The sequence below is a fragment of the Penicillium malachiteum genome (assembly GCF_028827825.1).
Source record: "Penicillium malachiteum strain IBT 17515 chromosome Unknown utg000005l:1.0-9002435.0:1.0-325561.0, whole genome shotgun sequence".
Taxonomy (NCBI): domain Eukaryota; kingdom Fungi; phylum Ascomycota; class Eurotiomycetes; order Eurotiales; family Aspergillaceae; genus Penicillium; species Penicillium malachiteum.
The window spans coordinates 219,961-239,055 of NW_026643098.1; the positions used below are offsets into that span (position 1 = coordinate 219,961).

The 19,095-nt window shown below is 45.2% G+C and overlaps 5 protein-coding genes across 5 annotated transcripts; 2 read left to right on the top strand and 3 right to left on the bottom strand.

The window, feature by feature from the left end:
• Positions 1 to 1,936: 1,936 nt before the first annotated feature.
• N7483_009989 (uncharacterized protein) lies at positions 1,937 to 3,463 on the top strand (the record flags this gene model as incomplete). The annotated part of the gene is made up of 3 exons (XM_057093416.1): positions 1,937 to 2,050; positions 2,101 to 2,194; positions 2,265 to 3,463. The coding sequence occupies 3 exons, from the start codon at positions 1,937 to 1,939 to the stop codon at positions 3,461 to 3,463; spliced, it is 1,407 nt and encodes a 468-aa protein (XP_056942712.1).
• A 148-nt stretch (positions 3,464 to 3,611) lies between these two features.
• On the bottom strand, positions 3,612 to 4,487 carry N7483_009990 (TMEM53 family protein; the record flags this gene model as incomplete). The annotated part of the gene is made up of 1 exon (XM_057093417.1): positions 3,612 to 4,487. The coding sequence occupies one exon, from the start codon at positions 4,485 to 4,487 to the stop codon at positions 3,612 to 3,614; it is 876 nt and encodes a 291-aa protein (XP_056942713.1).
• A 547-nt stretch (positions 4,488 to 5,034) lies between these two features.
• Positions 5,035 to 6,460, bottom strand: N7483_009991 (NCBP3 domain-containing protein; the record flags this gene model as incomplete). The annotated part of the gene is made up of 2 exons (XM_057093418.1): positions 5,035 to 6,285; positions 6,350 to 6,460. 2 exons carry the CDS (start codon positions 6,458 to 6,460, stop codon positions 5,035 to 5,037), a joined length of 1,362 nt encoding a protein of 453 aa, XP_056942714.1.
• A 687-nt stretch (positions 6,461 to 7,147) lies between these two features.
• N7483_009992 (uncharacterized protein) lies at positions 7,148 to 8,835 on the bottom strand (the record flags this gene model as incomplete). The annotated part of the gene is made up of 2 exons (XM_057093419.1): positions 7,148 to 8,299; positions 8,365 to 8,835. The coding sequence occupies 2 exons, from the start codon at positions 8,833 to 8,835 to the stop codon at positions 7,148 to 7,150; spliced, it is 1,623 nt and encodes a 540-aa protein (XP_056942715.1).
• Positions 8,836 to 9,613: 778 nt separating this feature from the next.
• On the top strand, positions 9,614 to 11,673 carry N7483_009993 (putative glycosyl hydrolase; the record flags this gene model as incomplete). Its single annotated transcript, XM_057093420.1, has 2 exons — positions 9,614 to 10,496; positions 10,559 to 11,673. The coding sequence occupies 2 exons, from the start codon at positions 9,614 to 9,616 to the stop codon at positions 11,671 to 11,673; spliced, it is 1,998 nt and encodes a 665-aa protein (XP_056942716.1).
• Positions 11,674 to 19,095: the final 7,422 nt, after the last annotated feature.

Here is a 19,095-nt window from a genome sequence, read left to right on the forward strand (position 1 = left end):
ATAGGTATGATACATGTATCCATGGATCGTACCTAAGGCTCCTACTACCTAGGTATAGGTGCGATACTATGTATAGTATCTATTGAAGAGTCTACCTAGTAGGTATTAAGCTGGGTACTAGTAGTAACTTGAAACAACTTAAATTCCATGGCTTGATAGTAGTAACAGCTATATATCTAGATAGTTTCTAGTGCTGACCTAGAACATCGTTCAACTTGAAGTCATGAATAGACACAACATTCAATGTTGGGATACCTGCCCAGCCCTAGCGGTGGGTAAGTGCAATATTATGACAGCAAGGTACTCTGTGAAGTTCAAGTTCTCAACTTACATACCATATGTACCTGCCCAGGTGGGTTTGGAAATTCATCAATTTAACCTGGAGATCACTAACCTTGGAACCCCGCATAGCTATTTGAAGAGCGAATCCACAGACTCCAGCTAAATCACTTATACTGACGAAGACAGTCACGTAGATCGTTTTCAACCCATTTTTGTCGAATTCCTAGATTTCTCTCCCAAGAGACGTGTAAGGAGCGCAATCCCTCTCCAGCTTCCGATTTTTTTTGCAATTATCCCAGCCATAGGAGAATGAACAGAAGTTTTTGCTAAAGTGGCCACTCAGGACATCAAAACTTGACCCAGCTTTATCAAAAACTTTTGAAGCCAGATAGCAACATCCTCGTGTGTGCGTGGAGAGTGACTTTGAATCCACGAGACACCGGTACTCTCTTTTGTAGGTGATACAATAAATTCACATCGGCTTCGCACGTGTAGATTCACATGCTTTTTGTCATGGATATCATTGTCAAGTTGAAGGAATATGCTAGAAGGAGTATGCTAGTTTCGATCTCAACATTGACAGATGGATGATCGGTAAAGGTGCATTTATGATAGAGATTGCCGGCGGGTGCTATTAATCTTCGGCCCGGATCCCGGGCCCATTTATATTGGAGAGCCTTCAAGTCTGGGTGGTGTAACTCGGGGAAAAAAACCAGCTCCAAATTTTAAAGGGAATGCGCATGTTTCCATTAAATATATCTTCTCATGGAATGTGATAGAGAGACATGGGCAAACAGAAACTTCCTCAAGATGTCGTAGATCCCATCTTCTTTTACACGTACAGAGCGAGTGCGGGAATCGACGAGAGATATCGCATCTCAGACAGAGTCGTGGTATAAAAAAAAGTCGCGACCGTCTCGGGCGAGGATGAAGATTCCAGCATCTAGCGCAATACCTCCACCATTCAAGTTTCAAGTTGTTCTCAAGTCGGAGCAGTAATGCATTTCTTGGCCTTTTGTTCGCATTGGGACATAGTAAAGTCCGTTTTTCACGTGGAAGAAGCTGAGAGATCTGGGTACCCCCGGGCCTTATGGAACAAGAGCCCTGGAGGAAATAATCATACATCTTTTTCCAGCATAAGGCGAAGCAGATCGCATCCGCATCAGAAAGTAATTCGTAGAGTCTGAAGCATACTTCTTTAAATATATAATTATTGGTTATCAGAGTCCCATCTAGGCGAAGGCTGAAGCATTTTGAATGACTCAAGTGCTGGAATATAGCTTCAGGGCTTATATGTAGGAAAGGATACTGTTCGATGGTGGAGCTGACTTAGATCTGCCAGTGTATATGTGAAGGTTGAATAATAAAATATTGGAATAGTCGGAGATACTAGCTTCTTGAAAGTATCATGATGTAATTATGAGGCTAATATATACCCATAGACCAAAAAATAAAACATGGAAGAAAAGAGACTCCCGAGTACAAAAAGAGCACTTGAGTTTGAACCTTGGAACAATGGCCTACATTGGAATAACTTCAACATTTGAACTTGAATGGTGGGTGGTGTTTGTGAGCGCCCTCGCGTGATCCACTTGATCCATATCACATCTAGCCCCACTTCACTTTTGACTGCACTCCAGACGGACCAGACCTCATGGCTCCAACTCCATCAATAGATGCGCTAGCAAGCGCCATAGTTGCGCAGTTCCTGCGCACAAACAATTACACAGAGACTCTCCAGGCCTTCCTTCGTGAAGCTGGTCTCCCTGTCGACGCGGGCAGAGTTCAGGCGACGATGCCCAAAATTTGACCATACAGAGTCTTCTTGAAGAGAAGAAGGCCTTCGACCACAGCGCTAATTTTGAGCGATATGGCGAAGATACGAAAGATGATGATATGTGGACTGTTCCAGGTAAGATTGATTCCTAGGTCGGGTCATGCGTCTGCTGGCTGCACAGAAGTGGTTGCTGATGTCCGTTAAGCCCCGTCTAAACCGACGGTGATCCAGACTCCCACATCTTCAAATATTCTTGCTGCCTCAGTTGAACCATGGCAGTATTCAAGTGATGGTGCAGATGTGAAAACGTCAGCACTACCTTTACTTGCGTCAACTGGAGCTGATAAGCAAATTCATTTACTTGATACTAAGCCGGATCATGCTTCTCTGGTCTCTTTCTCTGGTCTATCGGATTCACCGGTTCTTTCACTCACATCGATCCTTCAAGGTCGATACATTCTGATGACCAATATGTCCGGTTATCTTCTCCTTCAACATAGATCGCACATTCTAGATAGCAGAAAGGATCACGCAAAGTATGCAGTCAAAGTCGTTGCCCACGAAGAAGGAAGTGAGAACGGTATTCGAAGATTCTGGATTGCAACAGCAGGCTGGGACGCGACTGTCTTCTTATACCGAATTGAGATCCCAGATGAGGACATGGCCACAGACTCGTCACCAGTCCTTGGTGAACCCGTCGCACGCATCAAGCTACCTACCAACCCAGAGTCCCTTGTTTTCGTACCCCATATCGATTCCGGCGAGCTACTCTTGCTCGTATCTCGTCGCGATTCCACCCATATATTCTACTATCAAGTCTCATCATCATCTCCCGAGCTTCCTCTCCTCGGACAACAAAATCTCGCACCTCACTCGAATGCCTGGGTAGCATTCTCTCCAGCTCATATGGCACTTAGTCCACGAGATCCTGGATTGTTAGCAATTGCTACGTCCGCACTTCCCCATATGAAAGTGATGATCGTCCGACTTCTTTTTCCATCTGCGCATCTACCAGGTGGCCCTGAGATACCGGGTCCAGATTCAGCATTGACACAAGCGACGCAGGCTATGGCTGCTTTGGCGCTTCAGAATCGCGAGGACACAGCCATCTTGCTTCAGGCGAATACGTTTGCGCCGCAGACAGCATACTCGACGCCGCAGGTTGCATGGAGACCCGATGGATCGGGAGTTTGGGTCAACGGTGATGATGGTCTGGTGAGAGGTATTGAGGCGAAGACGGGTAAGCTTATGACTGTTTTGAAGGATGGTCATGAGCTCGGTTATAAGGTGCGGACTATTTGGGCTGGTTACGTGGATGTAGCTGGTAAAGAGGGGGAATCCATCCGGGAAGAATGGGTGGTTAGTGGTGGATTTGATAAGAGGTTGATTGTATGGAAAGTGTGATCTTTCAAGTTCCGAGCTGTAGATATAGGTAATAAACAATTATTCTCAAGAATCTTTTGTGATTACTACGGACTCTGTACACCCACAAGACAGGTATATCCAAACTCCTTTATAAATCCATCTATATAGCTCTAATGTACACTTCCCTCTATTTCTCGATAGCTGCCTTCCAACAACTAGAAATTCTATTCCAATATTGCTCCGAATGCATCCTCATATGACCAACATGCGGCGAACCCTCAAACATCTCCAATTCCACAGGATATCCAGAAGCCTTAACATTGGCAACATTGGTCTCCAAATCCTCCCACCAAATAATCTCATCCTCTTTAGAATAAAGATAAAGTCGGGTAGGATCAGTGGAGCAAATGGAATGATCCAAACAAATACGCACAGCCCAAACACCCGAGGGTTCAGCACCATGCAAACGTTCCCAAGCCCAATTGCCCCAGAGAAAAGCATACCACAAAGCCTGAGTCACGAAAACAGGCCAAGGGAAATGTTTCCCAGTTCCCACTGCCATAGCATGTGACCAACGACCAACCTGCGATGCGAAGTCCAGACTACCAGGGGTAGAATCACAGACAAGGAGTTCATGAGGAAAGGTCTTATCAGTACCATGACGTTTCTGGTAAGCGACAAAAGAAGCAGCTAAGAAGATTCCTCCAGTATTCGACATAGCGTGTAACAAGACGCGTTCTGGAACGGCAGGATCGCTTCCTGTAGGATTTGGGAAAATGGTATCCACAAGAGGCATCATAGCTTTGACTCGATCATCTAGACGCTGATTCGAGGCTTGGAAGGTACCCGATAAAACGACGAGGAGCCTGGCGCAGGGGTACAGTTCTGCGAAACCGTCGCTGTACTTGGAAACGTGTTTGGGCATTCCATCTCCCCAGCCAAAGATGACTATAGTTGTTGGCTCATCTGCTGGTGCGGGTTTTGTCTTTTCGTGTCCATTACGAAGATAGACTCGGTTCGATAAGGGCGTGAAGCCTGGGAATGGGACTGGTTTCGGTGCCATCGTGGGGGTATAGGGGGAATCTAGTATTCACAAATTGTTTGGTATATCAATGTAAAAGTACTGAGTAGGAATGATTCGAGTTTTTCTTTCTTCAGGGGAAACGCCGAGTCCGATTGTCGACAATGCGCGTCTTATGGCGTCTCAGCCGGGGTTTATTGAATGGAAAAAGTTACAAATCAACGAAAATAGCCCCCACATGGAGTATCAATGATGATGATTTGTTGAGAACCACAGTTGACCCTGTTATTGTGGGTCGTTGGGAGGTAAGGGGAACGAATAAGAGAAAGATTTGATACATCAAGAACACCTCTACTATATGATTACTGATATTACTCCGAGGCCGAATATTGAACATTTTGAATTAGTCAATTATACATATTCATATGCATATGAGAATGAGAATGAGAATAAAGATGAGATCATTGATTGTAACCGAAAACAGGGGTATTCCCTTAATCAAATTTTCGTAAAACGCCATCTTAGAACAATGCTTGAAACGAAAACGCTTGATCACGCATGCACTTGAAACGTACAGGTATAGACCACATCAATTACCAAACATATCCTCTGCTCTGCGGCGACGTCCTCCACGACCTTGCAATGTATCAGAGAAAAGCTCCTTCCCGGCATTGGATCCACCAGCATCACCGTCAAACTTAGATGGGAACAGTTCACGGACCGATGCACCGCCGCGACCCTTGATCGAAATACCAGGGGAGGAGGCTGCACCACGAATAGAGAAACCTGAGTTGTCTCCTGAGGCTACTCCACGCATAGCGGCGCCTTGATCTTCATCGGGGAAAAGCTCGCGGTTTCGCTGGTTTCCATCGGCGACGGGAACAGAAATCCTGCGACGCAAAAGGTCCGGGGTCTCATCAGCAGCGTCGAAAGCGTCGGATCGACGGTGGCCACTGGCTTTGGCAGGGAACAATTCTTTCGGAATATAGCTCGAAGCGGGTTTGTTGGGGAACAGCTCACGCGCGCCAGCGTCACCAGATGGGAAAAGCTCTTTGCCTTTATTGTCACCGCGACCGAGGCGAGGTGAGCGCTCGCGGAATCGTCTGCGGGAATCGGTTTGGTCGGCTCGGGTGGCTTCTTCAAGAGTGTCTCGGCCGGGGGAGGCACTGCGGTTGCGCAATCGTCCAGAGCCACGACCATCATCGGGGAATAATTCGCGGGGTGCCCCGCCTCTCCGACCGGAACGGTCACGCTCGGGATCGGAATAGCTGTCAGGCTGATCATCGTACATATTGGCGCTGAAAAGGTCGTCACCGTCTCTGTCACGTCGGCGACGCAATTCCCGGTCATCAAATCGGCGGCGCTTGTAATCACCATCCCCACTGTCACCGTGTCGTCTTCTGTCTGAGAGCTCCTGGCGCAGCTGCTCGCGGGGGTCGTGTTCTGGATGCATGAGGTAGAAACGGCTCTTTTCGTAGGCACGGGCTTGCTTGCGGTCTGACTTTACGGCAGATCGGACTAGTAAAACAGAGTCGGGGTGGGATGCGAGGAGCTTGCCTGAGCGGAGGCGCAAAGGAGGGAGGGCAGAGACGTCTTCTTCCTCGCCGACCTGGGTCAGCGCAGTGAGGGCTTGAAGACCCACGTCGCTAGAAGAGTAGATAATATTGGCAGAAGTATCATCAATCCATTCAACGCGCGAGGGCCTCTCTTGATCAAAGTGACTAATTGCGAATTGCTTGATGTCATCGGTGGTCAATTCGTCCACCCCACGAACGTGAACTTTTTCGTACATAGCTTCTTCCGCAAGTGGATCGATAGGATTCTCTTGAATGATCGGCTCCTTTAATCCAATGACAGTCTGAGTTAGCATTTGTTACGCGGAATCTTGAGCTTGAGGCACTCACGGTCTGGAGGAGCTCAGGTTCCGGCATCTCAGGCTCCGGGCCCAGATCAAGGTCCATATCCATGTCCATATCGGCAGGAGCCTGATTGGCAAAGCCTGTAGTAGCTGCCATGTTGTAAATATAATTGAAATTCAAGTGATCAATAATAGAGTGTAGTGGAACTTGAAGAGGGAGAGAAAACCAGGATGTTGAGCTTTCCCGCCTTCGCCTAGTTGGGTTTAGCGTGTGGGGGACGAATACGGGCACTGCATTCTTCAGAGTTGATCATAAGTAGTGTATGATATAGGTAAATAATTTGATATATAGAGATATAACGGGAGTCAATTGATCAATGGCGAAGAGATATTCAAATACTATACATATTGCATTATGGTAACGTTGAAACAGAAATGGTTATAGTCAAGGGTTACGTAGTACATGGGATTAGTCTGCTTGGATGCTCCCAGGCATTTTGGGATTCTGGGATGAAGCTTTATTATTCACACTGAGGAATTGGCTGGATTCATATTGAGAATATTCGAGACCGACATAATGATAACTATCCTGAGTTTGTGATGTTATTTAATCGAGGAAATGAGGCATACGTCTATTTTTCTTCTTTATCCCCATATGCAACTTCCAAGATCATACAACAGTTCAATATTATCATACCCCTCTAGATACTCCTATAGGTACTTGGTATATCCCTATAGACACCTGGGTACGATAAGTAGAATTGAGCTTCTAGTGCACGGTTGAAAACAACTTTAAGGGGTTGAACATAATAATAATAATACTAGCACTCATGTGCTACAAGCCCTATGCGCTGGACCGATTTCTAACATGCGAACTCCGAGTCTCTTCAAGCGGTTCAACATATCTCCCAAACTGCTGACACAATTCTCTTTCGTATTTTCGTTGATCCTCCAGCTTCTTGGCAATAAATTCCCATGTATCAGGAGACCAATACCTTGAGATGAGCCGTCCAAATCCTGAGGATATACCCTGCTCCGGTACAAATATTGGATGAATATGCTGCTCAAACATATTGAACAGCACGCTGGGCCTTTCCAGTGCTTCAAAATACCAATTATTCCCAGTTCGAAACCCTGTCCGCATGAGATCGGCACGGAATGAGCTGACACCATTTATCGGCGGTCGCAATTTCTCCTCTTCCTCGAGAATATCCAAGAACTCCTGATATCTCTCGTTGAAAAGAGAGATGTGCTCGTCGTATACGCCGTCCAAAGAGCGGGCACTCACCCAGAATGGCACACGTAACATCTCAGCCGGGAGTGAACATGCCCATTCGAGGTCAATAATAAATTTGATATTCCAGTCACTGTCCACAAAGATGTTACTCGGACGGAGATCTGTAAGTCTGAATAAGAAGGGTCCATCTCGAAGATCACGATTGATGAAAGAATGCAAGACAGCTCGCATCATAGTCAGTCTTGCCACTTGTACTCGGGCATCACGCTTGCCGTAAATAGAGTTTCGTTGGTGTATAATGCGATTGTCATGATATGCTAGAATATCATTATAATACCCGTCTGATGCTGGGTAAGTCATTGTGCGACTGATATTGGTGGGGATACCATCGCTTTCTAGAGCATGAACTCGAAGCGTCAGTGGGCGGTTGGAGAGTCGCAAAACTCCGTCCGAGTCCAGAGTGAATGATCCTATCCGGGGAAGTGGTATCTGGCTTAAAGAGAGGATAATCTGAGATAAGCCGCGGAAGAGATTGGTTCTTTTTTCTTGATTATGATGCTCTTTGGACCACGTTTCCAATAGCTCTTTCACCTCTGAGCTGCCAACATTCTCCATCACTAGGTATCCGGTCTCTAGCATAGTTGATCGACCATGAGGGACAAAATTGCAAGGAAGAGGATAGCGACAGAGCCACCAAATGTATCTTTTGAGATACCAACACATTCTGGTTATGAATGGGACATTTTCAGGCGTCGTGAACTATGAACGATGAGTTTTTTATTTCTCGATCAGCAAAACATGGAAAGGAAATGAATTCAACATACCGACTGACCACCAACAAGTCCAAACCCCAATAGATGAGGAATCGGGACATCAGGACAATTCTCTCGTATCCATATGAAAGTTGCCACCTCGCAACGAAGCTTTTCATTGACATTGCCAGGGTACCCGGGTTCTCCTAACTCAAAAGGCATGGGGAATCTAATAATCGCATGCGATTCGGGCTCGGGGATTCCATCTGGTCCTTTGACATAGACTGGCATGCAAACATTGAAACTCCCATTGAGCCATTCTTTTGAAGGTGCAAGCTTGCAGGTCATCGATGAAGATAGACGCAGATGGTATGCGGCAGTCTTCTCAATTTCTCTGCGATTGTCTTCAAATGATGTCAACAAATTGTCCATATTCCTCGCACGGTCAAACTCATGGAGCATGTTTTTCTCCTGATTCATAGCATTTTCGAAGGTAGTATAGCCGCCAAGGACAGGAAGCGTAACTTCGTGATTGCTAGTCATGTTGTCAGTGATAGATGAGATGTGCCTGCAATGATTCTAACCTTTGAAGATTAATTGGGCGTCAAGATGGTATGAGTATTGAGTGTTTTGAACTCCTGAGTTGGAAAGAGCAACCCTATGCTTAGGACAAGACCAGTTACCTGGGGAAGTACCAGGTAATTATTTCGAGGTCACATCCCTTCCAGGATTCCAATGGTATCTCTGTTCACACTGAGGGTCGAGACAATAAAATGGGGGTTCCCTCTTCTATGCCCAGGTAATGATTTTTATAATTCTCCATCACATCGGTTCCCTCAACCAAAATCTGCACCACGTCCCGTTTCGTCGATTAATTGATCGCGAAGACTTCCATTAAACCGGGCCACTCTTATGAGGACGGTTGGATTTTTGAGGTGCAAAGGATGAGTACCTGAGTGGGGGATGGAATGTGTTCTGTTTAGTGTGTCGGGAGAAAGGTGATATCTCACGGAGGATCAGATGGTCTACACCTGATCTCAACAAAGGGCTGTCCTGGAGAAATTCGAGCAACGAGCTCAAACCCTTGGAATAAATCCATATTGACGAATTTGGACTTATTAAAAAAAACCGAACTACCCCTCAAAAGAAACTTCTGGTTGGCCATCAGTATGTTATGCATAACTGAGTTCGGGTTTTGAATCAGGCGAACGGACTTCCCCTCTTTAAGGTAGCAAATCTCACTTCAATTTCTGCCCTTTTCGACTGCCAACATCAACTCGTCCAACTACTCATATAGCTATAGCATTGAAAGCATTAAACTATGTTGTACACAGATGGTGACAAACTCACCTTTCGTTTCGACGACCACCTACTATGGATCCAACCATGGGGCGAAAATGCATTCCGCATCCAAGCAACCAAGCTGGCATCCATGCCGACAGAGGACTGGGCACTCAGCTCAAAGCCAGAGAGTCCTCCACCAATCTTTGAAAGTCTAGATAGCCAAGCCAAAACAATCACAAATGGAAATATCAAAGCGACAGTTTCCCCACGGGGCAAACTCATAATCAACAACTCAAAGGGAATCAAGCTCGTGGATGAATACGCCCGCAATCGACGAGATCCTCTCGATGAAAAATGCAGTGCCTTGGAAATCGAAGCCAGAGAACTACGTCCTATTTTGGGTGGAGACTTCCACCTAACGGCACGATTTGAATCTCTGGATCCCAAAGAGAAAATCTTCGGAATGGGTCAATACCAACAGCCATACTTGAATCTTAAGGGGACTGATCTGGAGCTCGCGCATCGCAATTCTCAAGCCAGTGTCCCATTTGCTATCTCATCGCGTGGATACGGGCTTTTATGGAATAATCCAGGAATTGGACGAGCAGTGTTTGGAAGAAACGTGATGAGCTTCGAGGCGTACTCTACAAAGGCTCTCGACTATTGGATCGTAGCTGGAGATACTCCAGCGCAGATCGAAGAAGCTTATGCAAGCGTGACGGGGTATGTTCCCATGATGCCAGAGTATGGACTCGGGTTCTGGCAATGCAAGCTTCGCTACTGGAATCAGGAGCAACTACTCAACGTGGCACGAGAATATCGCCGTCGTGAGGTTCCTCTTGATTTGATTGTAATTGATTTCTTCCATTGGAAACATCAAGGTGAATGGAGCTTTGATGCGGAGTTTTGGCCGGACCCTGGTAAGTCTTGACCCAGAAGTTTTATTGCGATTGCCAAATTCCAACTGATTCGCTCCATCCAGATGCCATGATCAAGGAGCTCAAGGAACTCAAGGTAGAGCTTATGGTTTCCATCTGGCCTACAGTTGAGAATGCATCTGAGAACTATCCCGAAATGTTAGAGCGTGGACTTTTAATCCGACACGATCGTGGGCTACGAGTGGCAATGCAGTGCGACGGGGACATCACCCACTTCGACGCTACTAATCCAGAGGCACGCAAATTCGTCTGGAGCAAAGTGAAGAAGAACTATTACCAACGTGGTATCAAAGTGTTCTGGCTAGACGAAGCGGAGCCAGAGTATTCGATCTACGACTTCGATATCTACCGGTATCATGCTGGCAGTAATCTCCAGATTGGCAACATCTTCCCTAAGGAATATGCGCGTGGCTTTTACGAGGGAATGCAAGAGGACGGACAAGAAAACATCGTGAATTTGCTGCGCTGCGCCTGGGCAGGAAGCCAGAAGTACGGAGCTCTTGTCTGGAGTGGTGACATCGCGTCCTCTTGGAGCTCTTTCCGGAACCAATTGGCAGCTGGTCTAAATATGGGCCTTGCTGGAATTCCCTGGTGGACAACTGATATTGGAGGCTTTCACGGGGGCAATCCAGATGACCCTGACTTCCGGGAATTGTTTACCCGCTGGTTCCAGTGGGGTGCATTTTGCCCTGTGATGCGACTACATGGAGACCGCGAACCAAAGCCTGAAGGACTACCGACTGCGAGCGGAGCAGATAATGAGATTTGGTCGTATGGGGATGAAGTTTACGAGATCTGTAAGAGATTTATTGGAATCCGTGAAGAGCTCCGTGAGTATACTCGGAGCTTAATGAAGGAAGCTCATGAGAAGGGGACACCTGTTATGCGCACACTATTTTACGAATTTCCTCAAGATGAGAAGGCTTGGGATGTTGAAACGGCTTATATGTTTGGATCTCGCTATTTGATTGCACCTGTCTTGGAGCCTGGAAAGCGCAAGCAAAGTGTCTATCTACCAGTCGGAGCCTATTGGACATTATGGGGGAAGGCCAGTATGCGACCAGAATGTATTCCAAAGGTATTTGAAGGTGGAAGCACAGTTGAAGTAGATTGTCCGATTGAGACTATGCCAGTATTCTTTCGCGTCAACTCAAGATGAGGTGAGAGTGGATTTGTCGGGAGTTTGGCAGTCTAGCAAGATTTCAGTTGATATCAGTAGGCTAATTCATTGATCTAATACTTGTCGCTCAGCTTGAAATTGGTCTGGATTTATTTTGACTGGTGACCAATAACACCAGCCAACATTTGAACCTTCCGCTTTCATTCATGTGAACCTTCATTGTTCCCCGACTCCGAGAGTCTTGAGTGCTGTATGGAGTACGTCGAAACCTGTTGATCTTTACAGTGAGGGTAATAATCAGCTATGGATTCGTAACGGCGAGGGACAAACTCTAATGGAAAGAATAACTAAAACTGTATTGTACAACCCCATGTAGCAGATAAATCTTTCTGAAGCTCCATGCATGGTCCAAGCTCAGTGTTCAGACCTCGATGTTCAACTTGAACTGTACCATGACATATGACATGAAGCCCAGCAAGTCCTTTTTTCACCTGAGCACTTATCTGACTGTAACATCGCGTATACTAGAAGTGTGCTGGACTTGAGACAGCTCCGCAGGATCCGCAGTCTATTCTAAGACAGGTAGACGAAATCAAGGCTGTTTGTATCTGAGGTCACTTGTCTCGAAAGCTGAGGCCAACCAGTCATCATTTCTCAGTGGCTATTTTCAGCTCAAGTGCTTATAGTGCCATTGCTCATTATCAAATTCAGCTCTTCGGCAAATCTTCCCACGGATTCATAGATTCATCGAGACTCCCGCCTCAGCTGATAAATGATGCCATGAATTGATGAGACAATCATTCAATTGTTGCCTTCTAAATGCATAAATTTGTCATGTATTATAAATCGCTTGTTCTTGCCTCACTTTGATCCGTATATTAGAAAGTTGGCATGGTGTGTAGTGCAAACGAATGACAAATTAAACTCAACCCACTACATGAATCAACGGGTTTTGCTTATTCCAGTACACCAATACAGCCAGGCACCAGCATGGTAAATATTACAATTTCATCCAATGTTGCCAGGTGCCTGTAAGAAGCTTCAGGCCAGGGGTTTAGTATCCTCAACGGTAAGATCCCTGAAAATGTCCAACAACCGAAACACGTTCCCAAGATCTACCAGAAATTGGGGAAAGCTCACCTGGGCACTGCAGATGAGACGATTACCTGCATGAGCATGTGTTGAAGGGGTTATCTGTTTGGATGCCAGTAACCGAGTCCCGTTAGAACCTGGGTTTAACTGCAAGTTCCCTGTTACGGGCCACATGGTGCATGGTATCCGTGAACCTGGTACCAGGGATAGACCTGATTTTACAGATATGAAGTATTTCCAATTGATCTATAGTGATAAGTTAAGAGAAATATTGTCAAGGGGGAAGTGCCAAATATTCCAGGGGACACCTGGAAAAACCCAACACGAGAACCTTGGAAGTAAACTAGAGTATGACAAGCGACACAAACCAACCTTCGAAGTCATGAAACTGGAATAAGAGAGCAGGAAAAAAATTAAAAAAATAAAAAGCAATAACGTCAAAACGCAAACCTAAACACCTAAGCCTTGCATAAGTACGATGATCTTCTGATCGGCTGCCCCTGCCAACTCATGCATCCCTTGCATCAACGCCCTCGTTTCGGTCTCAGCTTCAGCGGTTCCTGGAATGACATTATCCACGAGCTAAGGGGGGGGGGAGCTTTTTCTCCATGTGCAGTGTCATCTTGCCCCAGCATGATGCACAGCATTGAATCATGTGGTGGCATGACCTTTCGGTTATGCTGCAATTTGACTGGTGTGGCTTACAGGGATGCACGCCACTGAGGCGTTCGATATATGGGTCAAGCATAACCGGTGAGATAGGGGTGATGTGGCTTGCGTATGAGGAAATTGAACGTTTGAAATTTCAGGCACTTCTGAATTTGGTCTTCTGAATTTGGTCATAATTAATTAATTCAGACTAAAGACTAAATGGTGGTTTTGTCTGTACGAGATGATTTCAACTTGATGGCTCAGATGTATTCAGATGAAAGAGCATCACGAGAAATACCATGATTGGAGGAAGATGGTAACACGACATTGAACAGAAACCCTATGGGAGAATTGATACATTAAAACTGGTTTTTTGCGAGTGACTGCAGATTCAGGAACTATAAAATATTTGAAGCTAATATTCAAATATTCCAATATTGCAAAGTTGGAATGAGAGATATCACCAGTTGACTATGATTTGATGATGCCCTAGATTCAAGCCCTACGCTAATCCCAATGTGTTGTGATCATGTGATTACCCCAATCAAGTAAACGAACAACTTCATCCAATTATCCAGTTGACAGGGCGCTTTTCCTCGGCCTACCCGAATTGCATCATTCAAGTTCTCAGCTACCCCGAGGCGTTGGTACCGTTGTGGGACCCGTTGAGCACGGCAAACCTGATGACATCTGAATTTATCGAGCCCAACATTCAACTAGCGCAACCAGAACCTTGGGATTTTTCCAAAACTTACGGCGACTCCGAACATCCTCATTCATTTTTTTTCTTTGTTGCGCGCGCACTTGGTATTCAATCCAGCTACAAAATACTCAGCCACGAGTTTAGCGGCCCGACACTATACCTGGAGGAGACATTTCTGAAAGACGAAGCGTCAGGGCCCCCCCTGAACCTGCGGCACACTGCGGCTCCAACAGAGTGGGTGTAAGGGGGCCAGACTTAAAAGACCTACCTAACTAGGGTAGAATACTCCGTTCATGGATGTTGTATTCAACGTATTCGGCTGCTTTCCGCCTCTCTTGGTATTAATATATTCGGTACGAGCATATCGCTTAATGAGATGGACACCAGACCAAAAAATACATGAAAAATGATTTTATTAATTTATTTCCTTCTTACAAAGAATATCCAAACGTACAAACTTGAATGTATCCATACAAGAAAGGAACTTGAAATCGCTATGCCGTGGAATTGCTATGACTTTGCCGTCCACTCCGCTTTCAACTCCACTGTTTCCACCTGTTCGCCTTGCGCGCCACCACCCCCTTTCATCAGGAGTGCGCACAGGTACAGATCTAAATACATCATACACCTGACTCGGTAAGTATGGAGTACCTGGAGTACATTATGAAACAATAGTTTCTCATCTGTCCAGAACGGCCCCATGGCTCGGGAGTTTCAACGGGTTCCAAGGTTGAACCTGGCGGTAACCAGAACTAGAACCTTGGAACCAGAACAGAATCCCTCGTCTAACGGCTGAAATTCCGATCGATCCTTTGATCTTACCCCTTAATCTTTCAAGTTCAAGTTCAAGTTCTTACAGGTTCGGAGTTTGGAGCGGCTTTTGAAGTTGTCTTTTTTTTCTAGGATATCCATGTACTATCCACCTGGGCATCTGTTGAGTAATAAGTACAAATGATATAGCCATGAACACTGGCATTTACTAGATACTCTCGCATGGAATTCCAAGAGAAAAGTTCGTACGGGAAGAACATTGAAGCCCCGATTGAGTTTGAACCGGGTAGATAGGGTTGGGCCGGCAGCGGAAAGCCAACTTGGTTGGACGAAACCACGGTAAAGACCCCGTTGATAGACACAATAGAATACCTAGATGAGCCAAGTCTGCCGTCCGGGTGGACATGTTGACAGCATTGAACTCGTTTAGTCCAGATGTTCCTACTGTCAAAGCTGAATCAGTACTTACTCCTTGGTCAGCACTTTGAGTGTGTCATTCACAATCACAGACTACTAGTAATGAGTCTATACTCCGTACTCCATACTCCCGTCTGATTACCCAAGTATCCCCAGAAACCAGGATATTCAATACGAAGAATACAATAGTTCCCGCCTGATTTTTTTTTAACTTTATCCACCCTCTGCCACAAACTGTCAAAATGAGGTATCTTGACCGGTGAACCTTGTCTGTGCCGCCCATCGGATGTTAATGGTCATCCGAACGCCACCAAAATCAACAAGAAAAAAAAGACAAAAAAAATTAATTAAAAAACTCATCCAGATCGAGAACATTCAAGCGAACTGGTTCGTGGGACCGCTGTCAAACCCGTCCGTTGAGCAAAGTACAACCAGTCATCGTGCTGCGTGACGGTGCTAGGACCTTTAAGCGGGGCACTGGCCCGTTCTCCATCGCTAAAATCCAGAACGGTTGAACCGCCCCTCTTTATGCCAATATGACAAGGGATGAGGATTTAGAATTTCATGCTCGTTACTCCAGATTAGGGGTGTTGGCCGTTGTACTGTACACATTTCGGGGTAGTTCCGGGATCTGAGGATCTCCCTTGCACTGGTAAGATAAGTAAGGTAAGGCGTACGAGTACATACATACAAAGCAGGATGTAAAATGGAAATTCAAGTTCCGAGTCTTGGGTAACGGTAACATACATTCATGATCCATGGATGCCAGGTGCCCACCTGGGCACAGGTTTAGGGAGAAAATTGTGAAGGAATAACGGAGGTATAACTGAGTCAGTAAGTGACGGCATATACGGGCATCTGGGCACCTGGGCATCTGGGCACCCTGGGATAAGCATATTTGATAACTTGAAAGAAGATTCCCATTGAAAAAGTTAATATGAATCGGATTTTCGTTGTCAAGCATAACGGTCAAGTGGATCCATGCAGACTGCCACATCTCATACCACATCTGCACTGTTCGTACTCCGTACACTCTGTACACTTGGTACACTCCGTCGCCACTGCAGAAATGAACCAATAATTCAAGTTGTGAGAGGTCAGATCAACTGGTCTAGATGAATCCAAACAATGTAGTAATCAAGGACCCATCCCAGGTAAATTCCGTTGATTCAAGGTCGAGGAATAATCCTAATCCCATCTCTCAACCTTGGAATCACAATCCTAAATCCTAGAAATCATGATCCCAGTCAATAGCGTGTCAACTGGTACTATAACGGCTACTCACATCGGGCACCATATGGTCAAATGGTCCCCGAAGTAAACCCCGAGGCACGGACCAATAGTAACCCGGGGACTATGAGAACTTCAAAATCTCATTCGTTTGAAGGGGATTTATTCATATTGTTTCAAAATATTTAAATGTTCTTTTTAGATTGGAATTCATCCTGGTACATAGTTCAGAATACAATCTATGATATCGCGTGTTTCCCGAGTCGGGGAGCTCCGGGGTTTAGTTCTCTTGAAAATATCATGGATATATGTGAACATCTGTACTAGTATAGACTCGGGTGACAATAAAGCAGTAGGGAGTAGTATGCAGTATGTAGTATGAGTGTATGAGTGTATGAGTCGGTTAATCTGAACTCATTTCATCTTATGAATAATCGGACTTCATATTCATCCTAATATTGATTATATCAACTTTGATATAAGATTGAGCTCATATGACCCTTGAGTGCCTCATTCGAATCTCACCTAGAGCTCAAACGCTTGGACCCCTTCACGCCACGCAGGCCCGACAGTCAGGAAACAGTGGCGGATGCGAAACCGTTCGGTCCACTTTATATTTTTGGATTTTAATTCCTTTCGGCTTCCTTTGGTCTAACTTTGGACTATTGATTTATTTAAGGAATCTGGATTTTGAATTTATTCTTTGTCACCGGAGTGTCCATTCCCAGATACCTGGATCAAGTTCAAATGTTACATTGAACTAGTGACCTTCATTCTCGGAATTTTTTTTAAATTTTTTTTATTAATGTTTATTAATGTTTATATTAATGTCTTTTAGGGTAGAATATGGTGCCCACTATACAGGGGGACGGCAGGGGAGAATTTCTGAACGTGCACGGGCGCGATCAGCGGTGATCCCTGCAGGTCGACAGGGATTTATCTCAAATACTTTTTAGGTGTATGATTGGTGGAGATCAAGTAAGAATGACAGGTCATATCTCGGGTATACCCTAGTCGATGTTGCATCCCAGGAGGACGGGTTCTTGACAACGGCTTTCTTGTTTTTCCAGGATTATGGAAATCCGATCGGTCCACACGAGGAGCTTTTATCTCAATAGAACAAACTGTAATAGAAAGTCCGAGCCATATTCAAATATTCTGAATTCAAGTTTCTATAAAGTCAAATCTAATGGACAAAAAGGGGTTTATCATTACTACGGAGTACATTACTAGTAACTCCTTAAATTCAGCTCCACTGATTTAGTAACAGAATAATTATGGAGTAAGTACCTATTCTATTTAGTCTTTACTCCGTATAAACCACTGGACCTCATGGAGTGGTTGACGTAGACCCCCTTCATTTTACCCCGTTAACCCCCATTAAAACAGATAGACCGTCTGGAATAGATTAAATTGTTTAAGATTACTTGACTGTCATTAACCGCCCAGCACATCCTTACCCAAATCAGCAAGTCCCACTTCACAATGACAAATACCTATTTGGGACCAATCATGATTCATGGAAGAGGTTCGTCACAGTGGGCCAAGAGAGTGGGTGATACGAGGATAAAACTGAAAAAAAAGAGAGAGAGAAAAAAGCAAAAAAAGGTGTGGCTTGCGACGGCATGCTCAACGGTTTCCACTGTGGGGAAAGGTCCTGCAGTACGCCGAACGGGGAAATGTCCACACAAGGGCGATCCCTCTAGACTCAATCGAGGAGAAAGAGACGAAATGTGATGTGTGAGACTTTACTATTGACAATCTTGGAAGAATATTCCCGGAGATACTTTCCACAGTGCTGACAGTGAGGCGGAATAAAAAAAAATCGAGACGGGAAATAGATTGATTGACCAGGGGTTAAGCCATTTCACGCAGCTTGCAGCCGAGTGATCGTCCCCGATCTTCCATAAAGAGAAATCAGTATTTTTTTATTCTATATTTCATTTTACGTTTTGATTTTATTTTATCTAATTTTTATCACGTCACGTCCTCCCCGGGGATCGCCCCAGTCGCACTCCGTGACAGGTGGCAGGTGGTCCATGCATGTAAAGTAAATTGGAAATCTGAGATTCTGAGAATTTTGTCTTTTTTGGGCTATCTCGTACACCTTTACTATGTACACCGTACTTCGTACTCGTAGAGATCATGATGCTACGTGACTTACTTCAAGTTACTACGAGTACTGCATTACTGAACATCCAAGCGCCTGCATCATACCTAGACCTAGACCTAGACACTCATACTGGGCATCAAGGGACGTTAGTATAAAAACCTGATTCATCAAGGGGGGGAGAAGTTGATGGCTGCAAGGTATAGACAAAGTACTATGCACTCCGTACAGAGAACTTTCCATGGGAATGGGTGTGCAACGCTCGATCCACATTCCTCCCCGTCAGGCACCACAACGTCGGACTTGTTCGGGGCGCCTAGGGGCTCAAAGCTCCGGGGAACAGGGGAAAAAGGGTAAAAAAAGAAATATAAATTAAAAATTAAAAAAAAAGGGGGAAAGTTGGAGTCAAGCTGCGAGATTACGGAGTGACCGTTATGAGATCTCCCATTATTCCAGATTATCTTCTTTTAGATTAAAATATGATTGG